At 43.7% G+C, this 23,661-nt stretch overlaps 1 protein-coding gene across 2 annotated transcripts in view; it reads left to right on the top strand.

The window, feature by feature from the left end:
• Positions 1-19,755, top strand: part of TRAF3IP2 (TRAF3 interacting protein 2) — a 39,285-nt gene extending 19,530 nt beyond the window's left edge. Inside the window, exons 3-9 of one of the 2 annotated variants that reach the window (XM_033102888.1) lie at positions 2,256-2,442; positions 5,715-5,893; positions 8,014-8,102; positions 11,882-11,950; positions 12,976-13,092; positions 16,508-16,582; positions 19,036-19,755. In XM_033102888.1, coding sequence (XP_032958779.1) covers positions 2,256-2,442; positions 5,715-5,893; positions 8,014-8,102; positions 11,882-11,950; positions 12,976-13,092; positions 16,508-16,582; positions 19,036-19,182 — 863 coding nt within the window. In that variant the 3' untranslated portion in view covers positions 19,183-19,755. Of the gene's footprint in view, positions 1-2,255; positions 2,449-5,714; positions 5,894-8,013; positions 8,103-11,881; positions 11,951-12,975; positions 13,093-16,507; positions 16,583-19,035 lie in introns of both variants that reach the window. The other variant, XM_033102886.1, reaches the window with a different exon arrangement.
• The last annotated feature ends 3,906 nt before the right edge of the window (positions 19,756-23,661 follow it).

Raw genomic sequence — 23,661 nt, 5'->3', positions numbered from 1 at the left:
ATGCTTACTTACACAAACACATGATAAGCGCCATGAAGAAAATAAAATGGTGAGAAGGAGGATGGGATATGGCAACAGGATCAAAGGGTGGGGCCTCTTTGAACAGGTGATATCTGAGCTGAACCCTGCGTGACAAGAAGTTGATCTGTAAAGATATAAAGCAAAATATTCTGGGCAGAGAGGTTGGCAAACTCAGGGTCCGAGAGGTAAGGACAAGCTTGGGGTGTTCGAGATGAGGAAAGACGGCCAGGGTAGCTGGAGCTTGGTGAGCGTGTGAAAGTGTCCTAGGAGATGAGATCAGGAAGGGCAGAGACCTGGTCATGCATGGTGGATTTTAAGTTTAATGGGAGATCTCTGGAGGGTTGTATCCACAGTTGGTTTTGTAAATGGTCCATGCATGCAAGACTCGTTTAAAAGCAGGGCTGGTCCCTGCCTGGTGACCTGATAGCAGTGGCACTTTTTTGCCCTTTTCTAGCTGGGGAAAAGAAGCAGCAGTAGTAACCTGACCTGTTGGCCTGAAAACCCAACTGGCAATCTGGACCCCTTGGAATATATCGAACTGCCCCTGGAAGACTATAAAAGCAAAACCTATGTAGTGTATCTTGTCCTAGACCAAAAGGATGTCTACGGTCCTGTCTCCCCATTCTTAGAGATGCCCTCTGAATCATGGTGTCCTTTATCAGCCAGAGGGCTGGGATAGGCCCAGGCAGATCCTTCTATCCTCCTCCCCTTCCTTAATACCATGAGCAGGCCTAAGCATAGTAGGGCAAGGGTTACAGTCAGGGCCAGAAGACAACCTGGGTTGGCGGGGAATGGTCACTTTTGCCAGAGGAAGCATGACATTAAGGACCTGGCTGGTGTCACGGGTCAAATCAGACAATAGATTGAATGCAGGGAATTGGACCACGCTTGAGAGACTGGCTTGGGCATTTTTCCAGGTTCACCCAGCTAAGTTGCCTGTGTCCAGACAGTGGAGACCTAGAGGCAGCCACACTAGTGAACACACAAATTATTTGTCTTCTGTTCTGTATTTGAGGTCGTCATTCCCCTGAGTGTTCCCCTGAAAACTTCTATGGCCCCTGACTACTTGCCAAAGTAAGAATACAGTTAATTCTTAGCCACATTCTTACCCTCTATGTTCTGGGTCCAGTGCACCTTATCCGTTACTTTCTTGCTAGCTTGTGAGTTTTATTTCACTTCACCTCCCTGGATGTAGCCTACCTACAGTGGGAAGGCTTGATTATTACTTTTATAATCAGAAAAAAACGAATAAAAACCAATAGATTTTTTTAAAAAAACAAGGTTTCCTTCTCGCCCTGCCTAGCTTTGCCTCCTGGATCATCAAATTCATTTTGCAGGGTGACCCACTTGGCTCTCTAGTACCCTCAGAGGCTGGGCCCACCCTTAAGGCACATCCCCTCCTCTCAGATTTCCGACACTGGAGCCCCTTTGGGCCTGCACAATTCCTTCAGATCCTTCCTCTCTCACCCTTACTGGGCTCCCTGCATCCCTCCTCTGGCCTCAGTGCTCTTCTCTCCGCTGGTCAGCTGGTCAGACAGGCTGCCCTCCGTCCCTTGGGACCTTGCTGCTCCTGGGCTTGGCTGCGACCAACTTTCTCCCAGCTTACACATTAACATAAGACACTGCCAGCCCTGGCTGTGCGCCGAGCCCTGCCTTCTTCTAACTGCCTGGTCCCAACTGCACGTAGGATTTAGCAAGAGAGGACCAAGAAAGTTGGGTGGTGTTGCCAACTGGTTGGCTACTTCCCAGAAGTATGAGCCAAGTTTTAATTCATTTATTTCTCCATAAGAGAAAGTGCATGTGTGTACTTGGAAGGAAAGGAAAGAATAGTGATTCTGTGTCTGTCATGGGGACAATTTCTCCTAGCCTTGGGTTCTAGAAACTTGGGGAATTATGGTTGGAATGGTGGTATGGGAAAGGTTCTTCATGGTTGGATTGTCCTAAGTATCTTATTAAAATAGGGACCTGTATGAAGCTTTGCACTTTTAAGTTAGAACACCAAACTCATGATTTCACAGATGTTTTTATTTAGGAACAAAAAAAAACGACTCAATTTGATGAAAACTATCAAGTAAATGATAGTACAGAAATATGGCAAACATCATGGAGGTGGTAACCGATATCTGGAACCCTTAGTTGGTATCGAGACAAAAATTTGCACTGAGTTTACCTCTCTTTTCACACAAAGGAGTAGAGTCAGTGTTCCCTGTTCTCTTTGCTGTCTTCACCCGCAGATGGCCATGACTACCCTCGAGCAGCCTACCAGCAAGTGATCCAGCCGGCTCTGCCTGGGCAGCCCCTACCTGGAGCCAGTGTGAGGGGCCTGCACCCTGTACAGAAAGTCATCCTGAATTATCCCAGCCCCTGGGACCAAGAAGAAAGGCCCGCACAAAGGGACTATTCCTCCCCTGGGATCCCGAGGTATCAGTAAGTACAATGGGGCCAACTTGCAGACAGTTTTAACATGAAAAAGCATGATGCCGATGCAGTCACGATGTATCAGAACTCTGTTGGTTTACTACCCAGGTTGGGGGCCAAGTCACACACCAAGTCGATGTGGGACACTCCACATAGACTTTTCAGGTCAGGAGAAAATGGAAGGTGGTTAACAAGAATCTCTTTACCAGACATATAAAGCGACTGATGACTAGTCAAAATTCTCTTGAAGCAAATAAGATGCTGAGTCACACTCCTTTTACTTTCAGATCACCGGGTCTTTTAACCCATGAAATTAGTTTTCTTATTTTTATTATGACTGACTTCCACCTCTAGGAAGTTCCTTTTTATAGTCCTCATTTCTGTACCTGTTTAAAGCCATTTCTTACTTTGGAATTTTAAATTTCAATTAGTTCCCAATAGAAATTTAAAATAACCTGTTATTTTTTTGGTGTGACAAAAGCATTCATACTTGTTGAATGCCATTGTTAGGTCTTTCCTATACTTCTTCCAGAAAAACAATTCTGGTTTTTCTTGACTTCAGTTGTCTAACCTTTTAATCATTTTTCTCCTCACTGTTCTCTTTTGACTCTTCCTCAGGTTTTCCTTTTCTCTTAATTTATGGATCTAAAATATATAGGAAAAACTCATAAATGGAGCTTTCTAATTTATGACAGGAAAGAGAGTGGATGAAATGTTTGCTTTGATGAAGCACAAATTTTATATACCACTCAAAGTAAAACTGTATTCTTTTTATTTTTATAGGTAACTCAGGTTTTGCTTTTATTATTATTTTTTTATTTGGGGAAGGGGAACAGGACTTTATTGGGGAACAGTGTGTACTTCCAGGACTTTTTTCCAAGTCAAGTTGTTATCCTTTCAATCTTAGATGTAGAGGGTCCATCTAAAGCTCCAGGTCCAGTTGCCGTTGTTTGTTGCAGGGGGCACAGCCCACCATCCCTTGCAGGAGTTGAAGAGTCGAACTGGCAGCTTTGTGGTTGAGAGCCCGCACTCCAACCAACTGAGCCATCTGGCATTGGGGAGCTCCAACCGCCTGAGCCACCAGGCCAGCCCCAGTAAAACTGTATTTTGTTTTGAGAATAGAATGAGATATGAAGGTCCTATTAAAGCAGATTTTTCAGAAATACAGAAATTAGTAATTAGCTTAAAAACTTCATTGAAAGAAAAAAAGCCCACCCTCTTTACAATGAGGGCTCTTTACAAAAGCCCACCCTGCTTTCCCCTTTACTCAAAAGCCCACAAGCCCTCAGATTTTCTTTCCAGATAAATCCTTTATTTTTTTAAAAACAAAATCGCATAGGGTTTGAATAATGGAATTAGGCAAAATGTGATTTACAACCAGATAAGTATTGTTGCAGAAGAAATATCTAGAATTCTAAGAAAGCAAATAAAATTTAAGTATCTTTATGAAACACATTTGGTGTTGAACAGGGGAGGCAATAGTAATTTTTAAAATAAACACTTATTTTGAAATAATTTTAGATTTATAGGAGAATTGTAAATAAAGCACGGAGTAATTACTTCTGTAACATCAATGTAAGCCTGCTATGGTCTCCTTGGATTTATTTTTATCATTTTAGGATAATGAAAAACAAGGTCAGGTAATGAAGCTAATTCTCTTCCTACTGATAATTTGAAAGAGAACCTTAATACAGGAAGTTTACTCTGTCATTAATCTTCACGATACTGTTTTATATGAAAGTTTTAGAATATTATGAAGGCCTTAACATTTCTTTATCAAATGAGCAGTTATCTTTTATAACAACTAAGCAATTTGGGGTATAAGGGAATTTAATGCAAAAAGGATATGGAACTGGATCCCTATTAGATGAAGGCATGTTTTATAGGATTTTTTGGAATACATTAATAAAAATAACTTCTTCAAATATGCACATTTTAGAAACATAGGGTAGTTGAGATTCTGTGTAATTTTATTTAAAATTCTATCACATAAGACTTTCAGAATCTCTACTCTTTTGGGTAAAACTATGAAAGCATAAGTAACAATCTATAAAAATTTGGCATATACATATACATTTTGTAATCAAAACATTTTTTTAATTTAAAATATAAAATAATTTCAAATACACAACAAATAGCAAACATCCACGTTACCCCTACCTGGATTTTTAAAAATGTTTACATATTGCCACATTTGCTTCAGAGCGTTTTTTTTAAAGAAATAAAACATTACAGACACAATTGTAGTCCCCTTACCAGTTAGGATTCAGTTGCAGAAAACAGAAACAACTCTAGTTATTTGAAGCAGAAGGAATATAACTTGGGAACTGGGTGCTTACAAAATTGTGGGAGGTGGGAAGAGCGAGCTTTGGGCTGGGCTTCTTCTAGAAATGATCCCAGAGAAACGTAACAGAACAGTCCACCAAGAGGCTGCTTCCTCTGTCACCGTCAGAGGCAGAGATCAGAAAGCCACTATGGAACTCTCCATTCTAGGCCACATTACCCTAGGACAATCCAGAATCAGGTAGCCACCAGCGCTACACTGGCCAAAAATGGATGCCCGTGCCCTGACCTTGACACTGTGAAGCTAGTAATGGGACGCTGGGACGCTTCCTGAGGAATCAGCCCCTTTTGACAGCTCTTACCAACAAAACCACCAAAGTGACAGAAGCACGGTTTCCATTTCCGTCAGCCTTCCAAATCTCTCATGATTGAGTTCGACTATTCTTACAGAAATACTGACGACTAAAACAATAATAAAGATGCCGTATAACCATGTGGTAGAAACTTTCTAAAAGGGTTTTCAAAATCAGAGTTTCATCCATCTAGTAACATAAATATTTTTAAAACTACATGACCTTTTCTACTTTTTGATACATAATTACGTGTTATCTATTATGAGCTAAAAGTCCTGTTTTTTAATTCAAATGCCTATAACACCAACCTTGTATGTCACCCGTTATACTGTTTTCCTGGTGACTTTATCTGCCCTTGCAAGAGACTTGTCTTCCCAATTAGATGGTTCTTGAATCAAGAGATCAAATCCTGCTTCCTTCTTTCACCCCTAGCACAGGCCCGATGGCAGCGGCCGAATTGTTTGCTCATTGACTGTAACTCCATAGTGCAACCCTTGTCCCTCTGGCTCAGAAAAGAAATGGAAGTAGAGGAGAGAAATAGCTCACCGGTGTCTTCCCATGGCTCTTAACCATTTCTGTTCTACAAGATGTACCTTGTGTTAAAAATGAAAATTTTATTGTAAATGTATTCCTTTCCAGGGACCAGCTGTTTTACCAGCCACCTAATAGAGCTGGAGCTGCCAAGGATTCCTTGGAGTGTCCTGCAGACTTGAGACCACAGGGTCCCCAGGCTCCGTCCCCAGCTGCTGTCCCTAGACCTCCTAGTAACCTTCCAGCCAGAGGAACTCTGAAAATAAGCAATTTGCCAGAAGAATTGCGTAAGTTGTTTGCAATGTTGTTGTTTTTTTCTTTCCTTCTTCTTGTCCGGTCTTATACTTTGAGAGTACTTCATGATTATTCATCCATAACCTTGGATATTTCTCCTATACAAATTTCAACAAAATTACCTTTTGCTAAAAATGTAAGCAGCATTTTGTATGAATGAATGTTTTTAGTGATTCTAACACTGCCAGAGATACTCACAAACTGCTTCCCACTAGACTTTCTTAAGCATACACTTCAACAACAAATAACCCCAATGCTTTTTCCCTCTTCTAAACGATGCTTCTCAGTGGACTTGTCTCTGGGTAAATTGATCGGATGATCATGTGGTATTGGCCAGGGACCTAGCATCTCACCATAAATTAGCAGCAGCCATCGAGAACAAGGTCATTTCCTGTAGGATGAGCAATCTTTTGGGGAAAAAGCGGTCTCACATTCTCCATACTGTCTTACAACCAGATGCAAACTAAGCCTTTTATTTAAAGAAACATTCGGCTAAGTATCAGGTGATGGTTCGTTTTCCACATTTTTTAGCCAGAAACAGAAATCTTGAAATATCACGAAAATGTTCTCTTGCTAAGGTTAGCCGGGACACTAAGTTCCAGAAATCTTAAGAAACCAGCCGCTGCTTGTGAAATTGTTATATTCTGTGGTGCTTGCTAGAGAAACTCAGGTAATTCTAAGAAGTCCTGTCCAAATCTGGGCACTGCTTTGAACCAAACTTGAAAATGAAACCCTTTCTATTTGCTAATTCCTATTGTGGATCTATGCTCTTAAGTCAGTTAGGACTCGAAAGATTTCTATTACAAAGATCCTTTGTTGTTTTGCAGTCATAAAAGTGTTTTTAATATTAAAGTCTTCCACATTTTAATTTTGAGCGTTTCTGCAGAATGGATGCTACCCTGCCTAGGATATAGTTCTGGTGTCAATTTATAGATCACATTTATCTTACCATAGTCTACAAAGAGAGTCCTAAAATTCTTCCACAGGAATTGGTTGAATATTAGGTGTTGAGAAGAAAATAACTTGAGTGCCATCAATATGACTGACTGCTTTTAATGAGCCGATGTGACCGTTGTACACGCTTCAATTTGAAATGTGTTTCTTTTTTTTTTTTTCCAACAGAAAATACATATTTATAAGAGGTGTGTTTCAAAAAACAAGACTGAAGCATGCATGAATACAGACAGATTCATATTTTCTCTCCAGCTCCCCTTTCTTCTCCACCCTCTGCCCCAGGGGCTTTCTGAGATTTAGCGGATCTCTTCCAGACTAAAAACCAACAGACAGAGATTATTCATCTAGCACATTAACACGCTAGCCAGACAGTTTCCCCAAGGCTGAAGCCTGAGGAAACATGGGTTCTCCTGCTGCCTGGGTCAAGTGTCTGAGCACCATTCTGTCTGTGCTCTAAGCTGACCTAGGGAGGAGCGAGGGAGTCAGTGATGAGCGCCCAGAGGCGGTGTCTGTCCTTCCAGCTGCTGCAGTTTTACTACCATTTCTCAGTTGTGCTTTCGTCTACTCCAACTTCCTGGCCTTTGCCCCACCTGTGACTGGATGGCGGGGAGGAGAGGGTGGGAAACCACTTGCCGTCTCCCCTCTCTTGCTCCTTGTCAAGCAAGAGTTCAGGGCAGCTAGAGCATCATGAGATCAAAAGAGGACAGACACTGCAGTTGGCCCCTTCCTAAAACTCAGCTTCTAGGCCTGCTGTGCGAGCATTCCTTAGGCACAGGGCCAAGTTTCTCTAAGAAACCAGGTGGCGAAGCGCCTGATCTTAAGGACCCACAGGTTCTGGGTGATGGATTTTTCGTTAATGCATCATGGGGTTTTCCAGAAGGTCTCCTCGGCTTGACTCAGACTGCCAGCAGTCCCCCCTGTGCCTCTTCTTGCCATGCACCTGAGCAGTCTGCATGCCCTTGGGCAGACCCCCTGTTCTTTGGGGCCTGCTGGTCACTGTCCCAACGACAGTAATCCACACTGCTGCAGGCATAACCTCCATCCAGAGGTTTCCCTTCACTATTCTTGAAAACAAAAGACATTGCGTATAATTTACAAGTGTTGTTCAGAATGTAATTATTATTTCACTAGTTTCTAATGTGAAAAATATCTCTCTTAGGGAAAGTTTTTATCACATATTCTATGGACACAGCCATGGAGGTGGTGAAATTCGTGAACTTTTTGTTGGTAAATGGCTTCCAAACTGCAGTAAGTATTTCATCCAAAGAGAAGACTGAACAATTAAAGTGAGTACAAGGAGAAGAAAAACAAAAGGAGAAAAAGTATAACTATTTGTTGATGTTTTAAACTATAGTATTTGATGTATGGGATTATGAACTAAAAGCTATGACTTTAGGTAATTATTTTCTAGACATGAAACTATCCCGTCTCCAGCATGTTTTTCCTGCATACTTTTTGAGTGATCCTGAGTACCTCGGAACAGCCAGAAGGGTGTTAAAGCCGACCACATACGTAGTTAGTCCCTGGCCTGAAGGAAACGCCAGCCTTTTGCTGCACTTTGTGCCGTTCCCCTTTTTTCATCAATCATGCCTGCTTTGGCTGTGCTTCCTGTGATGCAGGAAGCTGCACGCTTTACCAGGCCCCGTGTTTATTTCACAAAGCCCTTTGTTGGACACTGGGCTGTGAGGTTTGAAGCAGAATCTCTGCAGCCTGTGTCCCCCACTGTGCATGGGTGCCATTCCACATCTTGGTCCAGCAGACACACTTCTCGATAGGGACTACATAGCCAGGTTCTCGGCTGGTCTAGTTCTAGGTGAGGTAGACACCCCGACCCTGCAGTTCACTGTGGTCTTGGCTCAAGAAATATCAGGAAGCACACATGCCTCAAGCGCCCCTGCAGTGCCTTGCAACAGCACCCCTTAAACCTGCGTAAGGTTTTCTTTAGGATAAATAAAATTCCACAGGAGCCTATATGGAGGACGGGCTTTATTCAAACACTGAGATCACTTCTTTTCCTTCCCAGAGGTCTCCTTGGGATATTTAGTGACAGTGAATTCTAGACAGTGGTGAAAAATTAAGGGAAATGTCTATGAATAGGAATGTTGAAGGATAAGGAGGGAATACTTTGTAACTAAACGTCAATTTTAAAGATTACTTGACATTAACAGGAGTTTTTATTTGAATATTTTTATTCTATAATTTTTTTTTTTTAAATGAGAGTTTCTAGAAATTTTTAAAAAGCATCCCATTTATACACTCCAACTTCATGACTATGTAGAGACCAACATTTCAATTTCTCATTTCTGGAATAAGAAAGCACTGTAATAACCATGACATAAAATCAAATTACAGGACCAAAGGCCAACATTTCAGAAAATATCTCATTTTTGATGATTTCCAAATAAGCATACTGATTGCCCTTGGACAAGAAGACAGGTTGTTGTGACCCTAACAATCGGGCTGCTTGGGCAGAATTGAAATCTCTCCTTACCACTCATCACTATGAAGCCTTGTGGTAGAATGACAGATCCCAGTCCTGACAGCTAAGTTACTAGATTGATACATTAAGATCCCCTTAGTGGAGAAAAAACTTAATGGGTAATTGAAGGAGAGTTTTAAAAAGGTACTATTTTCAAAGCTCTCGGTAAGTTTTAGGGGATTCACAGGGAATCGTGCACTGTCCTGGGACAAGCAAAAGCAGGTTGCTGCTAGCATCCCTCTGTCTAAAGAAGCCAAGGACCAGCGGTTACTGCAGCCTGAAGAGGGTGGCTGTGTTGGTTTGCTACGGCTGCCATAAAGTACCACAGGCTGGGGGGCTTAAACAACAAATTTATTTCCTCACAGTTCTGGAGGCTAAACGTTCAAGATCAAGGTGTTGGCAGGATTGATTTCATTTTGAGGCTTCTTCCTGGGCTTGTAGCTGACCGTCTTCTCCTTCTATGTCCACCGGGTTCTTTCCTGGGTGCGTCCTAATCTTTTAACAGGACACCAGTCGTGTTGGATCAGGGCCCACCCATAGGACCACTTTTACCATAATTACTTCTTGAGAGGCCCTATCTCCAAATAGATTCACATTCTGAGGCAGTGGGGGTTAAAACTTCAACTTACAAATTTTGAGGGATATAGTTTGGCCCATAATAATGGCTACGTGGAGAAGTTGGCCTGACAGAAGCGGTGGACTTGGGCAGAGACGTGGAGAGACAAAGGGAAGATATCAAGCACACTGCGCCTCGCAGAATGTTCACCTCAGCAGCAGGGAGTAATTTAGGTGCTGGGGTAATAATACTAATAACCATTTATTGAGTACTTACATCATGCCTGGCATGATGATAGGCCTTTTCCATGTTAACTCATTTTAATCCTGACATCCACCCTAGGAAGTAGGCTTACTAACCACATATTACAAATGCAGATAATGAGACTTAGAGAGTTGTAGTAATGTTTCCAAAGTCAAGTAAAGGGAAAGTGCAGAAGCCAACAGTGGAACCAAGAGTAGAACCAAGCTGTCTCTTCTCAGACCCAACACTACAGTGCTTCTGTCTTGTATAACAGAAATGGGGTACTGACACAGTCCCAGAGCGCTGCCAAAGCTTTCTCAAAGTTACTTGACGTAGTCAGTGGTCATCAACGTTTGAAAGTAAGACATGGTCATCCAAACCAAAAGGAATGCCATTCCATTTGCGTGTCCCCTTAGTGAAGAAGCATAGTCTGAACTCATATTATGTACTGTATGTATGTGAGGGTTTGGTGTACACGAAGCACAATCTCATGGCATAAGATGCTTAGAACCAGGCTGAAGAGATAAGGCGACATACAGGAGACATTTAGTAAATGAAAGAATGTTATCATGTGTGAATGGTCCGGTACCACTAGTGGTCACGGTGGGGTAAGGAGGAGGAAGTCCGTGTACTGGGACGATTCAGACAGCGGGGAGGCTTGTGTTGTGCTTTTAGGGTGCAGTACAGGGATACCAATGTGGGGAGTAAAGTAGGCAGGGCATGTGAGGAAGAGAGGTAAGGCTGGAGCACAGATGGCCTGGGAAGCTTGCTGAATGATTAGCACTTAATCAGTCCTAAAAAGCGGAGTGATATTTAGGACGACTGATGGAGCGGTGCGGCTGAATGAAATGACCCTTTCTCAGAGACACTCTCCCTGAGTCACCCTTTCCAGGAGATAGTCCCCCTTCCAATCAAGAGCACCTGGTACACACGCACTGTTCTCTGGTTGCAGGACAAACCTGAACCCAAGAAAGGCCTTCTTATTTGGTCTTCTGTAAAACAGAAAATATCTGGCTTTTTTCCCTTCCCACATTCCTTCAAAGACTTGATATTTAATATTGTCTTTTCAAGACCCAAGAGTTCTGCTTCTTGATTTTCATCGTAAACCTTTACCCCACCATCTCAGTAATTGTTTTTGTGACTGTTCCTTGGCTTTGCTCCAAGTTTCATACAATCCGTTTTAAACATATAGATTGAAAGTGGACATAATACCATAATAATGACCTGGCTAATGCAAGTAAAGTACAATTGTATGTCAGTACTTGCATACCATGCATCCATTAAAATGTTCCAGAATCATGTTTGCCTTTCAAATTACAGATATATATATTATATATATATTTATATATATATATATATAAATAGTGTAGTATATTGTGTATATATAGATATATAGTATATTGTATATAGTATATTAATGGTTTATATCCAACTTGGTGGTCTATGTCTCTCAGATTTTTAAAACATAATTATTGTGTAGGCAACGATACATTTTGATGCATACCACCACTATCCTAATTATGGATATTAAATACTTAAATGCCTGCTGATGTTGAAATAGGGCACATTTTAATAAAATTGTATTTTGTTTTTTAGACTTAACATGCGCCTTCCTGCAAAATGCATTTCTGACGTTTTGAGTTGTAAATGTATGTAGTATCTTGTGTTTAGCACTGCATCTAGAGAAAGCTTCTCATTAAGAGCCACCTCCCACATCTTTTTCTTTTTCTTTTTTTTTCTTTTATTTAGATCGACATATTTGAGGATAGAATTCGAGGCATTGATATCATCAAGTGGATGGAACGCTACCTTAGAGATGTAAGTACTTTCCAAAATTCTGAGCTCAGTTTCTGGTGAGAAAGACAATGAGCTTATGAAGTTATTTTATGAAAGAAGCACTGGCATACCCCCCAAGTCCAAAGCTGAGAAAGTCCCAACAGAGCCTCCCTTGTTGGCAGCGGTACAAAGAATTGGAAAGGAAAGATAGGGTCGCCCTCCGGGACATGCACAGGCAGGAAATAAACGGTCAACCCAGACACAGGTGGTTGATAACAATCAGAGCAAACAATTTTTTGACTAGAATAAGAAAGGAGGAAAGGAAGGCAGGAGTGGGAAGGAAGCGGCAGAATTCAATTTAATCTGAGGCCACCCCAAGTGTTTCATAGGATTGGGCTGAAGAGCTTTCCCGGGCACTTTGTGCTTTAACAAGATAGAAATTGATTGCTGCCAGCGTGTCCATGTCGGCGCTTTGGTGGCTTCTGGCTGCTTCTTTCGGAGGGAGTGGTGGGGGACAGAGTCTCAGCAGGCTGGGGTTGTGTGGCTTTTCCTTTTGTCTGCAGCCTGATGTTTGCTTTGTGCTGAAGGGTCGGGTCCTCCTGACTGCTGACGCACGTGCCACAAGCCTGGCAGTCAGGAGTGCAGTGACTGGCAGCTCAGATCCAGCTGCGGGAGGGAGGGGTATTCCATCACTGGCGTTGCTGAGCCTTTCTGCCACGATGCAGAATCACTTAGTGAATCAGGCTTTCATTAGACATTTATTAGTGGTGGTTGGTTGTGGAAGATGGTGGGCAAAATCTCATCCATTTAGGAGAGCTCCTCTTGGAGCCGTTTGCTCTGCGCGTTTGAAGGGAACCAGGGAGGGAGACGGAGGGGAGAAGGGGAGGCAGACATCTGCCCGAGTAGGGGCCAGTGCCTTTCCCTTTCCATGGAGAGCGAGCCTGGCCCTCCATCCTCACGTGTGTCAGGGAATGCTTACAGTCCTGCTGGTCGGGTTCCAGACTGCCATCACCAAATGGACCACACTTGACACTTTCATAAACATGCTTTCTCCTTCTCATTAACAGAAGACAGTGATGATAATCGTAGCAATCAGCCCCAAATACAAACAGGATGTGGAAGGCGCGGAGTCGCAGCTGGATGAGGATGAGCACGGCTTACATACTAAGTACATCCATCGGATGGTGAGTGGCGAGGGCACGGCAGCCCCTTGCTGGCCCTCGGAGACACCCGTTCTTTCTTCTGTGAAGGCCTGTCCTTCACTAGAGACCACCTGAAGGGCCATGATGATGCGTGAAGAAGCCTAGGCAGGAGAGGGGGATGTTGGTTCTGCTCTGTCTCCCTTTGGGGCTTTGGGCAGGCCACCACACCCCTGGGACTCAGTGTTCCTATCAGTAACAAGGGGAGTTTAACCTGTGGTCTCTAAGTTCCCAGGTTCTGGAAAGCAGCTTGGTTGTTTACCAACAAGTACGAAGTCCTAGGAAGGGTGGGAGACAAGGCTGGAGGCTCCCGACAGCGGGGTCCTGCATCTGTATCATATCCTGTCCCCAGCTCGTGCAGAGGGGCACAATAGCCTAGTGAACGGGACTCATGCTGTTGTGTGGGAGAGACTTAGCTCAAATTCAGCTTGCTCACCTATAGGTGTGACCACAGGCCGGCTGCTTAAACCTCTTGTGCCTCATGTCCCTATTCCTAAAATGGGTCACTAACACTTATCGTGCTGCTGTGAAGAGTAAATGAAATAAATGTGACGTGTATGGCATGTATCAGACGCTCAATCAAAGGAAGCAATTGTTCTTAGCTCATGATAGGTGAGGATCAGTCCATTGCGACACTAAACTATGGGGCGTGGTCAAACTAAAACCAGTGGGAGAAATTGATAGGGAGTTAGACGTACTCAGCATCGGATAGAACATTCTGAAAATATCACCCTTCTTTGGAACTGGCTGTTTCATGGGCTGGCAGTCATCCTGCTTTCCATGATCATAGAAACACGATGGAGACAGTTCCTGATTGACTAGGATGCCGGACTAGACTTGTGACTTTCAGACTCCCCTGTGGAGTCCCTCTTGGGTGCCTGTATGTGCTGGGGGTGCAGGTGCTCTGGGCCTCCCATCCCAGAGCTGGTCTGCCTTTCTCAGGCTTGTTTGTTTGCCAAGGAATCTGAGATTTAAAAAGGCTTGAAAATTACTGGACTAGAACTTGTAAGCTTCCTTTCAGCCCTAACATTGCACGGCATGGGGGAAGGCACCTGGCGTGGGCAGAAAGGATCACTGACTAGGCCAGGAAGATGGAGCAGGAAGCAAAAGTGGTCCAGGTGGAGTAAGCAAGCAGCACAAGGCAGGAGGGAGGCAAGTAGTCAAGGGATTTGCAGCTTTACCTTGAAGGAAGCTGACTTAAATCAGGTCTGTCCTGTGGGTCAGAAGCACAGGAAAAAGGTTGGGCGGGTTCCCCATCTGGGTCTTTAGGGTCTCTGTCTCCTCTTCTGCCAAGTGCCGACCACTTACTTGAGCTCAGAACCAACCCAAAGTAAAAACCGAGACAAGGTAGTGCCGTCAAAAGAGTAAGGCCAAGCAGTCAGGAGACGGCTCCCTCCTGTTCCATCCTCTCCCAGTTTGACAGCCCAGAAAAGGTACCATTTCTGCCCTAAAAGGTCACGCCTATCTCTGGGTGCTGCCATCCCTTGGCTGTCTGCTGCATGTCTGCATGGCCCCAAAGCACTGGATGTCCTGTCTGCATCTCTAGGAAGTGCCAGTAACGGGAGCTGACAGCTGATGTGTGGGAAGGGTTCCAGGTCCCTGCCAGTTTCTAAGGAAACTTGTCAAGCTCTGTTGGTGTGTGGCAATGCCAGGCAGTACTACACAGCTCAACCCCAGAGCTTGTCTGCCTGTGCCCAGCTATGAACCAGATTGTCCAAACTCGATTAATTAGGGCAATGATGGCTTGGGCCCTTGCTCATCACTGAAGGAGTTGAAGAGGCCAGATACCGATGTGCCTTCTGCCTACCGAGCTCCTTCCTGGTCCGCTCCAGGCCGCAGAAAACTCCACGACGGAGTGAAGAGATGCCCACGAGTAACTGCATCACAGAGCCGCCGACTTCACAGAAAGCCAGTATATCTGGAAATGTAAACACGCACTGCTGCTGGCTGGCTGGCCCTTCGGCAGATTGAGTAGCTTAGTGAACAAATAAAAATTCTACCGTATACAGTGTCCTGGAAGTCAGAAACTAAATGCAGTTCTTCACTTTTAACCTATAAACCCTATGCCCTTCCTTTCATGTGTTTGTACCAGTGTGGTTGTGCTTTTAGGTGCACAGTACTTGGGTCATTTTGAAATATGCTTTCGGTGTTGCCTTCTGATTTTTAAAGGGAGGTGATTCTGAGAAAGCACCCTGTGGAGGGTTTGTGTGTGCTGTATGAATGTGCGTGTATGCAAGTAAGTGTGAGTGTAAGAGTGTGCTTTTACGAGCGGTTTCTTTGGTGATTTCAATAACAAGTCATCACCACTGGCACATTCTTCTCGGTTCTGTTTTTATTCCCATGCCCGACGAAGACGCCTCGGTAATAAAAATCAGTGGGAAGATGAAATAGTTGGGAACACTTCATTCCTCATCTGCGTATCATCAGAGGACTGAAAACCTTGTACTGGTCACAGGATTTGGAAGACTCTGCCTCCTCTCAGATGAAAATTCTGGTTTTGATAGACTTCCTGGCAGCTAAATCTTTTTGGACCACTGCAGTGTCAGAGCCCATTGGAACTGGTGTGGGAAACCTACAGCTTGGCAGACAGAGCTCTTCCCAGCTGACCTGGCCTCGTCTTCCACTCCCTCCTAGGCCTATTCTGTGCGCTGGCTGCGGTGCACTACTAGCTGTTCCCGACCCACTAACATGCTTTCAGACCGCCACACATTTGCTCGTGCTCTTCCCTCTGCTGCAAACGTTCTTCCTCACCCCCATTTTCCCTGCCTGACCAAATTCTTCTTTCGGTATTCAAATGATACCTCCCTGGTAACGATCCTTCAAAGCACTCGTGTGGAATGGATGGCCCCCATTTGGGGCTTCCACAGCAATTTGTTCATACTTTTCACACTGCACTGTGGTTGGCAATTTACCTTTCTGATTGATCGCTAACTGCTGGCTTTGTGAGGGTGGGGATTGTATCAGCGGTGTTCTGGTAAACTGGTTCTCCAAAATGAAAAATAAGAAAATCCTGATTGGTAGCATTTGTCAATTTCCATGGTATAAATACTCTCACCCTGGCCAATTTCAAGCTACCAATGTGAAGTCCCTGAACACACAATTGGGAAGAGGGATGCTTATCATGCTTTTGTGAGCTGATGCCAGCCAGCTCAGTAGACCCTGGAAGGTATCCTAATCCTTGAAACCCAAAGTCTAGCACAGAGAGTGACTTTAATAGGCCTTCAATGAAGGAATGAGTGAATGGCATAGATGTGTAGTTGGGAGAGCTTAAAATTGTAAGTGAGTGGCACTCAAATGAGGGCATCAGAATAAAGATGCTGTGCAGGCTTGCATGATTGTGGGTACCATTACCTCTTCATCTTCGTTCCTGAAATTAAACCTTCCATTTGTTCTGTTCCAGATGCAGATTGAGTTCATAAAACAAGGAAGCATGAATTTCAGGTTCATCCCTGTGCTCTTCCCAAATGCTAAGAAGGTAAACAAACAAACGTTCGAATTCAAGCTCTGCTTTGTTTGGCATCTGGGATTTTAAGTGGAAAATCTTGTCAACTCTTTATCTCTTCTTAGAGATAACAGTGTTGCCAGAAAGATCAACAAGTTGTAGCACTCAGTTCAGCAGCAGGAATCGGGAAGGTTTTGAAGCATTATCTGATAGCCCGTCTCTGGGCCTAATTGTTCAAACAGCAGTTACACATAAAGAAGTAGTTTGCGTTTCAACTCGTGAGAGAGGAAAAGGCTGATCATCTGATACTTCTTATCTCTTGTACATAAAAGTCAACATGTGTACACTTTTTGCTGGCTGTTCCACAGGAGTATTTCGTTGCATATGGCTCAGCTCGCAGAGCTGTAGAATACAGGAATTACACCTACACAATTACCAAAGTGAACTTTGCTGGGGTTCATAGGAGGGATTTTGCACCAGAAGGGTGTGCCAGCAGATTTGGGGGCAAAGCCCTGCTGAGGCCATGCGCCAGGCTTGGCAGAGGGAAACTGGTGTTGTCAATGTCTGCAGAGTCAGAGCACAACACCCTCGGCTCAGGCCCAGCCTCGGCCTGGAGGAGCCCGAGATGTCAGGGCTGCGTTGAGCCTTCCACCCTGGACGAGGGAGGGTTCCATTTATGGGACTGGGACACGAGGCTTGCACAGTTCACAAGCTGCACAATGTGTGCCTTTGCGTCCTTTGCCCAGGCTCCTACTGCTCTCCTCTCACTGTAAGACCTTCTTACCGAGCTCCCGATCTCCACTCTGACCGTACACGAGCCAGCCTCTGCTCTACCATCAGAGGGGAACATCCAAAATGTCGATCTGATCTCTCTCTCCCCAGCTTAGACATTTCGTGGTGGTTTCCCGCTGACTACAAGATCATATCCACCTTTCTTAGTATGACATACGAGGGAGGCCCTTAGAAGGGGGCCGTGCCCCCTTGCTCAGCCTTCTCTCCCTTATGCCCACGTGCACAGATGACTTGACTGTGTTTTGGTCACACTGGACTGTCGCAGCATGCCCTCACACCCGCCATGTTCTTTCATGTTTCTGTGCCGTGGCACTTTCTGTTCCCTCTGCTCGCAATACTCTTATCTGTCTAGTGAACTCTTGCTTATCGTGATATTATCCAGTCCCTCTAGCCTCTTCTGCTCTTCCCCATGCCGGTAGATTGAGTTGTCCCTCTCTTGAGGCTCTTACATACCTTGAGTCAGTGGATGTGGTTACTGTGGGTAGAGGCGCTGGGAGTAATTGTTTAGAATCACTAGAGCGTGGGGATAGGAAAAACAGACCAACTTTCGGTTCGTTTTATTAACATTTTTAAAACTTCTTCAGACAATCCCTTTTGTTGCCTGTGCTGAGGCAGACTGCTCCCACCGCCTGGCCCCTGGGTACGCCATTGCCTAGAAAATAGTTTCTTTTTCTTTATATTTGGACTCCATCATAAGACTCCAAACTCTTCAAGGCAGTAACTGTGTCTTTTTCATTTGGATGTCATCGATCCCCAGCAAGATACCTGACACATAGCAGGTACCACTTCTAGGCTCATCTTGCAGTCCCCAAAGGAGAACCATCTACTCAGAGAAAAACCTGCAAGGCCCTGTCTGACACAGCCCCTCTACTTCCAGAGCCCCTCACCTACTCTTTCTCACTCACTCCTCTCTAGCCACACTGGCCTTATTTCTCCATAAACAGGCCAGGCACTCTCCCACCAGTGTCTTTGCACTGGCTCTTCAGTCTGCCTGCACCCAGACCTCCATAAAGCTTGCTCCCTCCATCCACTCTTTTCCTAAACACTCTATTTAAAACCACACACCTTTCATCCCAGCCCCAGCACTGCCTAGCCTCTCTCTGTTTTATTTTTCTCCACAGCATGTATCACCAATGAACACGCTATGCCTTTTACCCATTCATTATCTGTCTTTCCCCCACAGAATGTCCGCTCCGTGAGGGCAGTCTGAAACTGCACCCCCACACCCGCCAGCTCATGGTTTCTGCCTTTGCCTGATGCGGTCTAGTGGGCTCCTTCTGCTGCAGGCCAGACCTGTGGCTGAAGTGAAAGGATAATGAATTAGATTAAGCCCACAGCCTTGGCATACCTCTTACAAAGACACAGGGGAATTCGCATCACTCTGCATGACCTCGGTCCTACCCCTTTTATGTGAGGGTGGTGAAAAGCACGTTGAAATGCAAAGGGCAGGTAGTCTGGGAGACTGACAGAAAATGCTGTGCACATGTGGTTTCCATAATGAGATCTACAGCTTGCACCCGAAGCCAAGAGCATGTCACAGGCTAACCCCTTCCAAAAGCAAAATAGCGCAACACCCAGGATCGTTTGGTCGGAAACACCCCTGAAGGGAAAGCCATAGATGTTTGGGAACTGGGGAATCTGGAATCCAGGTTTTTCTCTAATGGCCTTTGCTCCCGTCATTCTCTCTCCCATAGGAGCATGTGCCCACCTGGCTTCAGAACACTCATGTCTACAGCTGGCCTAAGAATAAAAAAAACATCCTTCTGCGGCTGCTCAGAGAGGAAGAGTATGTGGCTCCTCCCCGGGGGCCTCTGCCCACCCTGCAGGTGATACCCTTGTGACACCTTTCACCCCCAGATCTCTGGGGCCATGCCATGTCTGGGGCCCAGTGCTGACAGACACTCTTCTAGCTGAGGCTGGTTGGCAGCATTCATGGCTGTTTTCAGTCTCTCCCTTGAGGGGCCCTCCAACCCCAGAAGACCTGTTCTGCAAAGTACTCTTCCTCCTGAGACCTCCACATACCCTATCTTTGAAACGGTCATGGCTGCTCTGTATTCTCTGCTTCTTACACCCACTGCCTGTTCCTCCAGACAGGCTGGTACATCCATTCTGGGCCTCTCACTGCTTAGCAGGTAGATCATATAAGTGAGGTTGCAATCAATGTAAATGACCACAAACACCCTCCCGTGCTTAAGCCTACTTTTCTGATTTCGGCAGATGCTTGTGTGGCTGCAGACCAAATGGATTCATGTACAAATAATAAAATGTTTACTCTTTTGTAAGATTGTGTTTCACTTATCTCAAAGGAGACAGATGTATATTAATTTATAATAATATGGGCAGTTGCTTCCAGGGACATCAAGAAAGCTCGTTAGATACAATATTAGATAAATGTAACAGACTACTTTGTATTAAAGGATTAAAGCCAGATAGTTAAACAATCCTTTTTGACATAATCTTGAAAGTTTTATTCGTGCAGTAGAACTTTCTAATGAAACAACTTTGTACAACACATGACTATGATTCTAAATAGAATTACAGTTTTTAGGGTCTGGCTATATATGTAAAAATATTTGTATATTGTATAATATATGTACTCGTATATATGTATAATACAGGCTAGAATTGTGTTTTGGGAGACTTGTGTTCTAGTCTGGGTTCTACCACTAACTGCTGTGCAACTTTAAGCAACTCCTTTCACTTTTCTGAAACTGAGAACTCATTTCTAAAATGACATGGACAAAAAAGTATCTCTAATGACCCTAAAAGGTTTAAGGTCTAGGATCTAAATTCTAAATACTCTTTAGGAATGACTGAGTTTTCATTTACATAGTTTTATTTCCCAGAGGATGAAGTGATGAAGTTACGTTTTCTGAACAGGGACGTTTTCTTCTCTGTTTTTAAAGTATTATCAACAATACCCTCACATTAATAATTTTAGAAAAAAATATATATCATGTTCATCTGGTCTCTAAAAATATATACATACATGTATATGTATATATACATATACATATATATGTATTCATATTCTACTATATCTGTCTACCTAACCTCTTAAACAAGGCTCAATTGTAAGATGAGATAGTTCAACCTTGATATGTCACCATAGGGAAGACAAATACTTATTAACTATAAAATAACTAAGGAACTTTGCTAATCAATCACAAAGAACACTAGTTTTATTTACATTATAACCTACCGTGTTTCCCTGAAAATAAGGACCTTGCGGAACAATCAGCTCAAATGTGTCTTTTGGAGCAAAAATTAATAAAAGACTCAGTCTTATTTTTCTATAATATAAGACCTGGTATTATATAATATAATATAATATAATACCAGGTCTTATATTAATTTTTGCTCCAAAAGATGCATTAGAGCTGATTGTTCGGCTAGATCTTATTTTCGGGGAAACAGGTAGATGTGTACTGGTTAAGGTGAATGTCTTTGTTGTTTTTTTTTGTTTTGTTTATTTGTTTGTGTAAAAAAGAAAAGAAGTTAGTATGCCTGAAATACATTTGTAAGACTCAATGCCAAGTCCCTTTAGCTCCATAGTATTTGAGACCTGGTAGAACTGACTTACTTGGGAAAACACCCCAAACACAAACTTCCAAGTCTTCTTTCTCTCTTCTTATTCTCTTTTTTGGGAGGTGACACCATCATTAAAGATTCTACACACAGCTGTAAATAAAGTGACCTCAGCAATTATTACTCTGAAATGTTTCTAGCTTACAACGATTTAATAATATGTTATTAGCTCTTCCTCCCCTGAGAGACCTGTCCTGAGCGTTCAGCCACTATTTCTACCCCAGGTGAACGATGACGGAAGGTCCCTGGTGTTCCACAAATAGTCATTAAAGTGCTGCAGCTGATAGCACTGGTAGCAAAAAAAAAATAAAAAGCACAAGTGCACACACGACACCTGGCTGAGTGATGAAAGTCTGACCCCTGAAGTTTCTCTGAAATCTGATGACCGCGCACATCACAGGACTTGTAACAACCATTTCAGAGCACCGACACTAAGATTAACACTTGGTTTATTTAGACAGTCTCCTGGTCCTCACGCATTCATCAGGAGATATTTTGGGGGTGGAGGTGAGGTAGGGCTGACATGGTAAAAATAACCTCTTTGCCTCAGGCTTTATTCGGACCTAACCTGATTTTAGGGATGAGGTGTGCAGAATGCAAGGTTAGAGTTTTGTCTAATATTTAGTGACTAACTTAAAATTTAAAATACAATTCTGAATTTCAGTGACTCGTTTCAAAATATCTGCCTGTTTCGTTCAATTTAACTTCTGTATTGTTCAGACATCTCCGTTCGTGGCTATCATCAAAATATTAGACTAGCTATTTCTCAGCTCAGTGCTCAGAAAAATTATTGTAGTTGATACCCTTTTCTCTTTTTGCCTATAAAATAAGTCACCTATTTAGTGATTGGAGTTTCCTCAGTCATCTCAGCAAGGGAGGCAAGATCTCTGTTGTGGACATTACAGGCCTTGTTTCGTGCAGTCTTGCCAATTGCATTCTTAATTTCATCAACCACCTCATCCACTTCGTCACACACCCTGTTGTCACCACCACCTTTGCCGAGTGGATCACAGTCTTATGATCCTTGGGAAATGATCCAGAAAGAGTGTCTCAAACACAGGATCTTTCTGTCTCTTCTTAATGAACCAAGAAGAACCAGGGAGACCCACCTCCAAATGGCAACTGAAAAGAGAAGGAAGGTTAGACTATGGGAAAATACGACACAGTAGAAATGCCACTCACCCTGAAGAATTATGCACTAGTTTTCAAGATAAAATAGTTCTACATGAGCCCACCAACCGAGTAAACAACAAAAACCACGCAGGAAGAAAGAAAGCATCAAAATCAATTTAATTCTCGTATCCTTTATTTCTGTCATGGAAGTTTCATTCTGGAAAGGACCCTAGAAATCCTACACCTCTACCGATTTTCTTTTTATGCATAGTGAGGCCTCCGGTAACCGTAGCTTGTCTAAGTTCACCCTGGCTAGAATCTAGGTATTCTGGTTTCCAGACATGTATTTGGTGAACCTAGAAAGCTTTCTGGTTTCTGATGGCAGGTTTGTTCAACAACTGACCCAGTATCTCCCAGAGGTAAACTGAGCCTCATGAACATAGGAGGCCTAAGGGCAGATGCACCTCTGGGCTCCGGTGCCTAGAGGATTAAATGATCGTGTTGTAACTTGTTCTTAGGGGAATTAATTATTGCTGTGATTATATGGAGTGACTTTTCTTGAAGTAGTTTGGCATAGTTATTTTATACTGGTATTCTGTGAAACCAAGGCACAATTTAAAAGACCTTGACACTTCCCTGAAGTTTGTAGACAAAACCTCCTACTAGTCAGATCAATTTCTTTTAATTTTATCCAGCCAATCTCAAAAAAAAAAAGAAAAGAAAAAGAAAAAGGTTTTAATTTTTAACTATGTTCTCTTCATCGTTCCCTCACACTTCGGGTTCTGCAAGAGTGGCACTTGTTGGAATAATACTTAGCAGGTTGAAACATCTGCATTGCCTTCCAGAGGAAGAAATGAGAACTGTATGGGTCATGCAGCCTCTCCTTTGGGTGTGGAGGCTGCAAGAAGGGTACCGTTCATCAAGAGGCACGTGAACAACGCAGTGGAGCCCAGCTCATTCAGTACAGCTCGCTTTAGGGGAGGCCTTGAGCCCTGGCAGAATAGCATGTTCTTCACTTCCTACTTCTTTGTCCTCTCTTCTATTGGAAAAAGCTTTCAGATAGAATCACAGGACTCTTGGTGGCAGGTGGGAGGCTTTCACAGACCCTGGGCTGTCACCTGCTGCCAGCTCACGCATGTGTGACACAGTCGCTCCATCTGTGACTGTGCACTTATTCCCAAATTCTTAGCCTCAAGCCAAGCAGGCTGGAAAAGGAACACACAGGGTCGTTTAATTTTCTAACTTTCAAAGAGCGTATGAGTATAGGTCTAGGTCACACCTACTCTGGTATTTAGGAAGTGATATTTGAGCTTTTGCTAGATAATGAGAGTCTTGGACCAAAGTGCACCTGGGCAAAGGTGACCATGTTCTGGGCCTGCCTGCTGTTTTCTAGAAACACGCCTGTGGAAGGAGTAATTGCGGCCCTCAGATCTCCCAGGACTTGTAAACTAAAGCCATGAGGGCACAAATTTCTTGTCCCTTGCCTGACCTCCCTTTGCTCCCTTCACCAGGAAGTCGCTGATGGTAGACAGGCAGCTGGGGAGAGAGGGGAGAAGGAGAGAGGGAGGGAGGGGGGGGATTCGTGCCTGATGGATCCCATTAGGCTTAGTGTGCAAAGC

Source organism: Rhinolophus ferrumequinum, chromosome 3 (genome assembly GCF_004115265.2).
Source record: "Rhinolophus ferrumequinum isolate MPI-CBG mRhiFer1 chromosome 3, mRhiFer1_v1.p, whole genome shotgun sequence".
Lineage (NCBI taxonomy): Eukaryota > Metazoa > Chordata > Mammalia > Chiroptera > Rhinolophidae > Rhinolophus > Rhinolophus ferrumequinum.
Note: the sequence above shows the minus strand (reverse complement) of the source record. Positions and strands in the feature narration are given on the sequence as shown.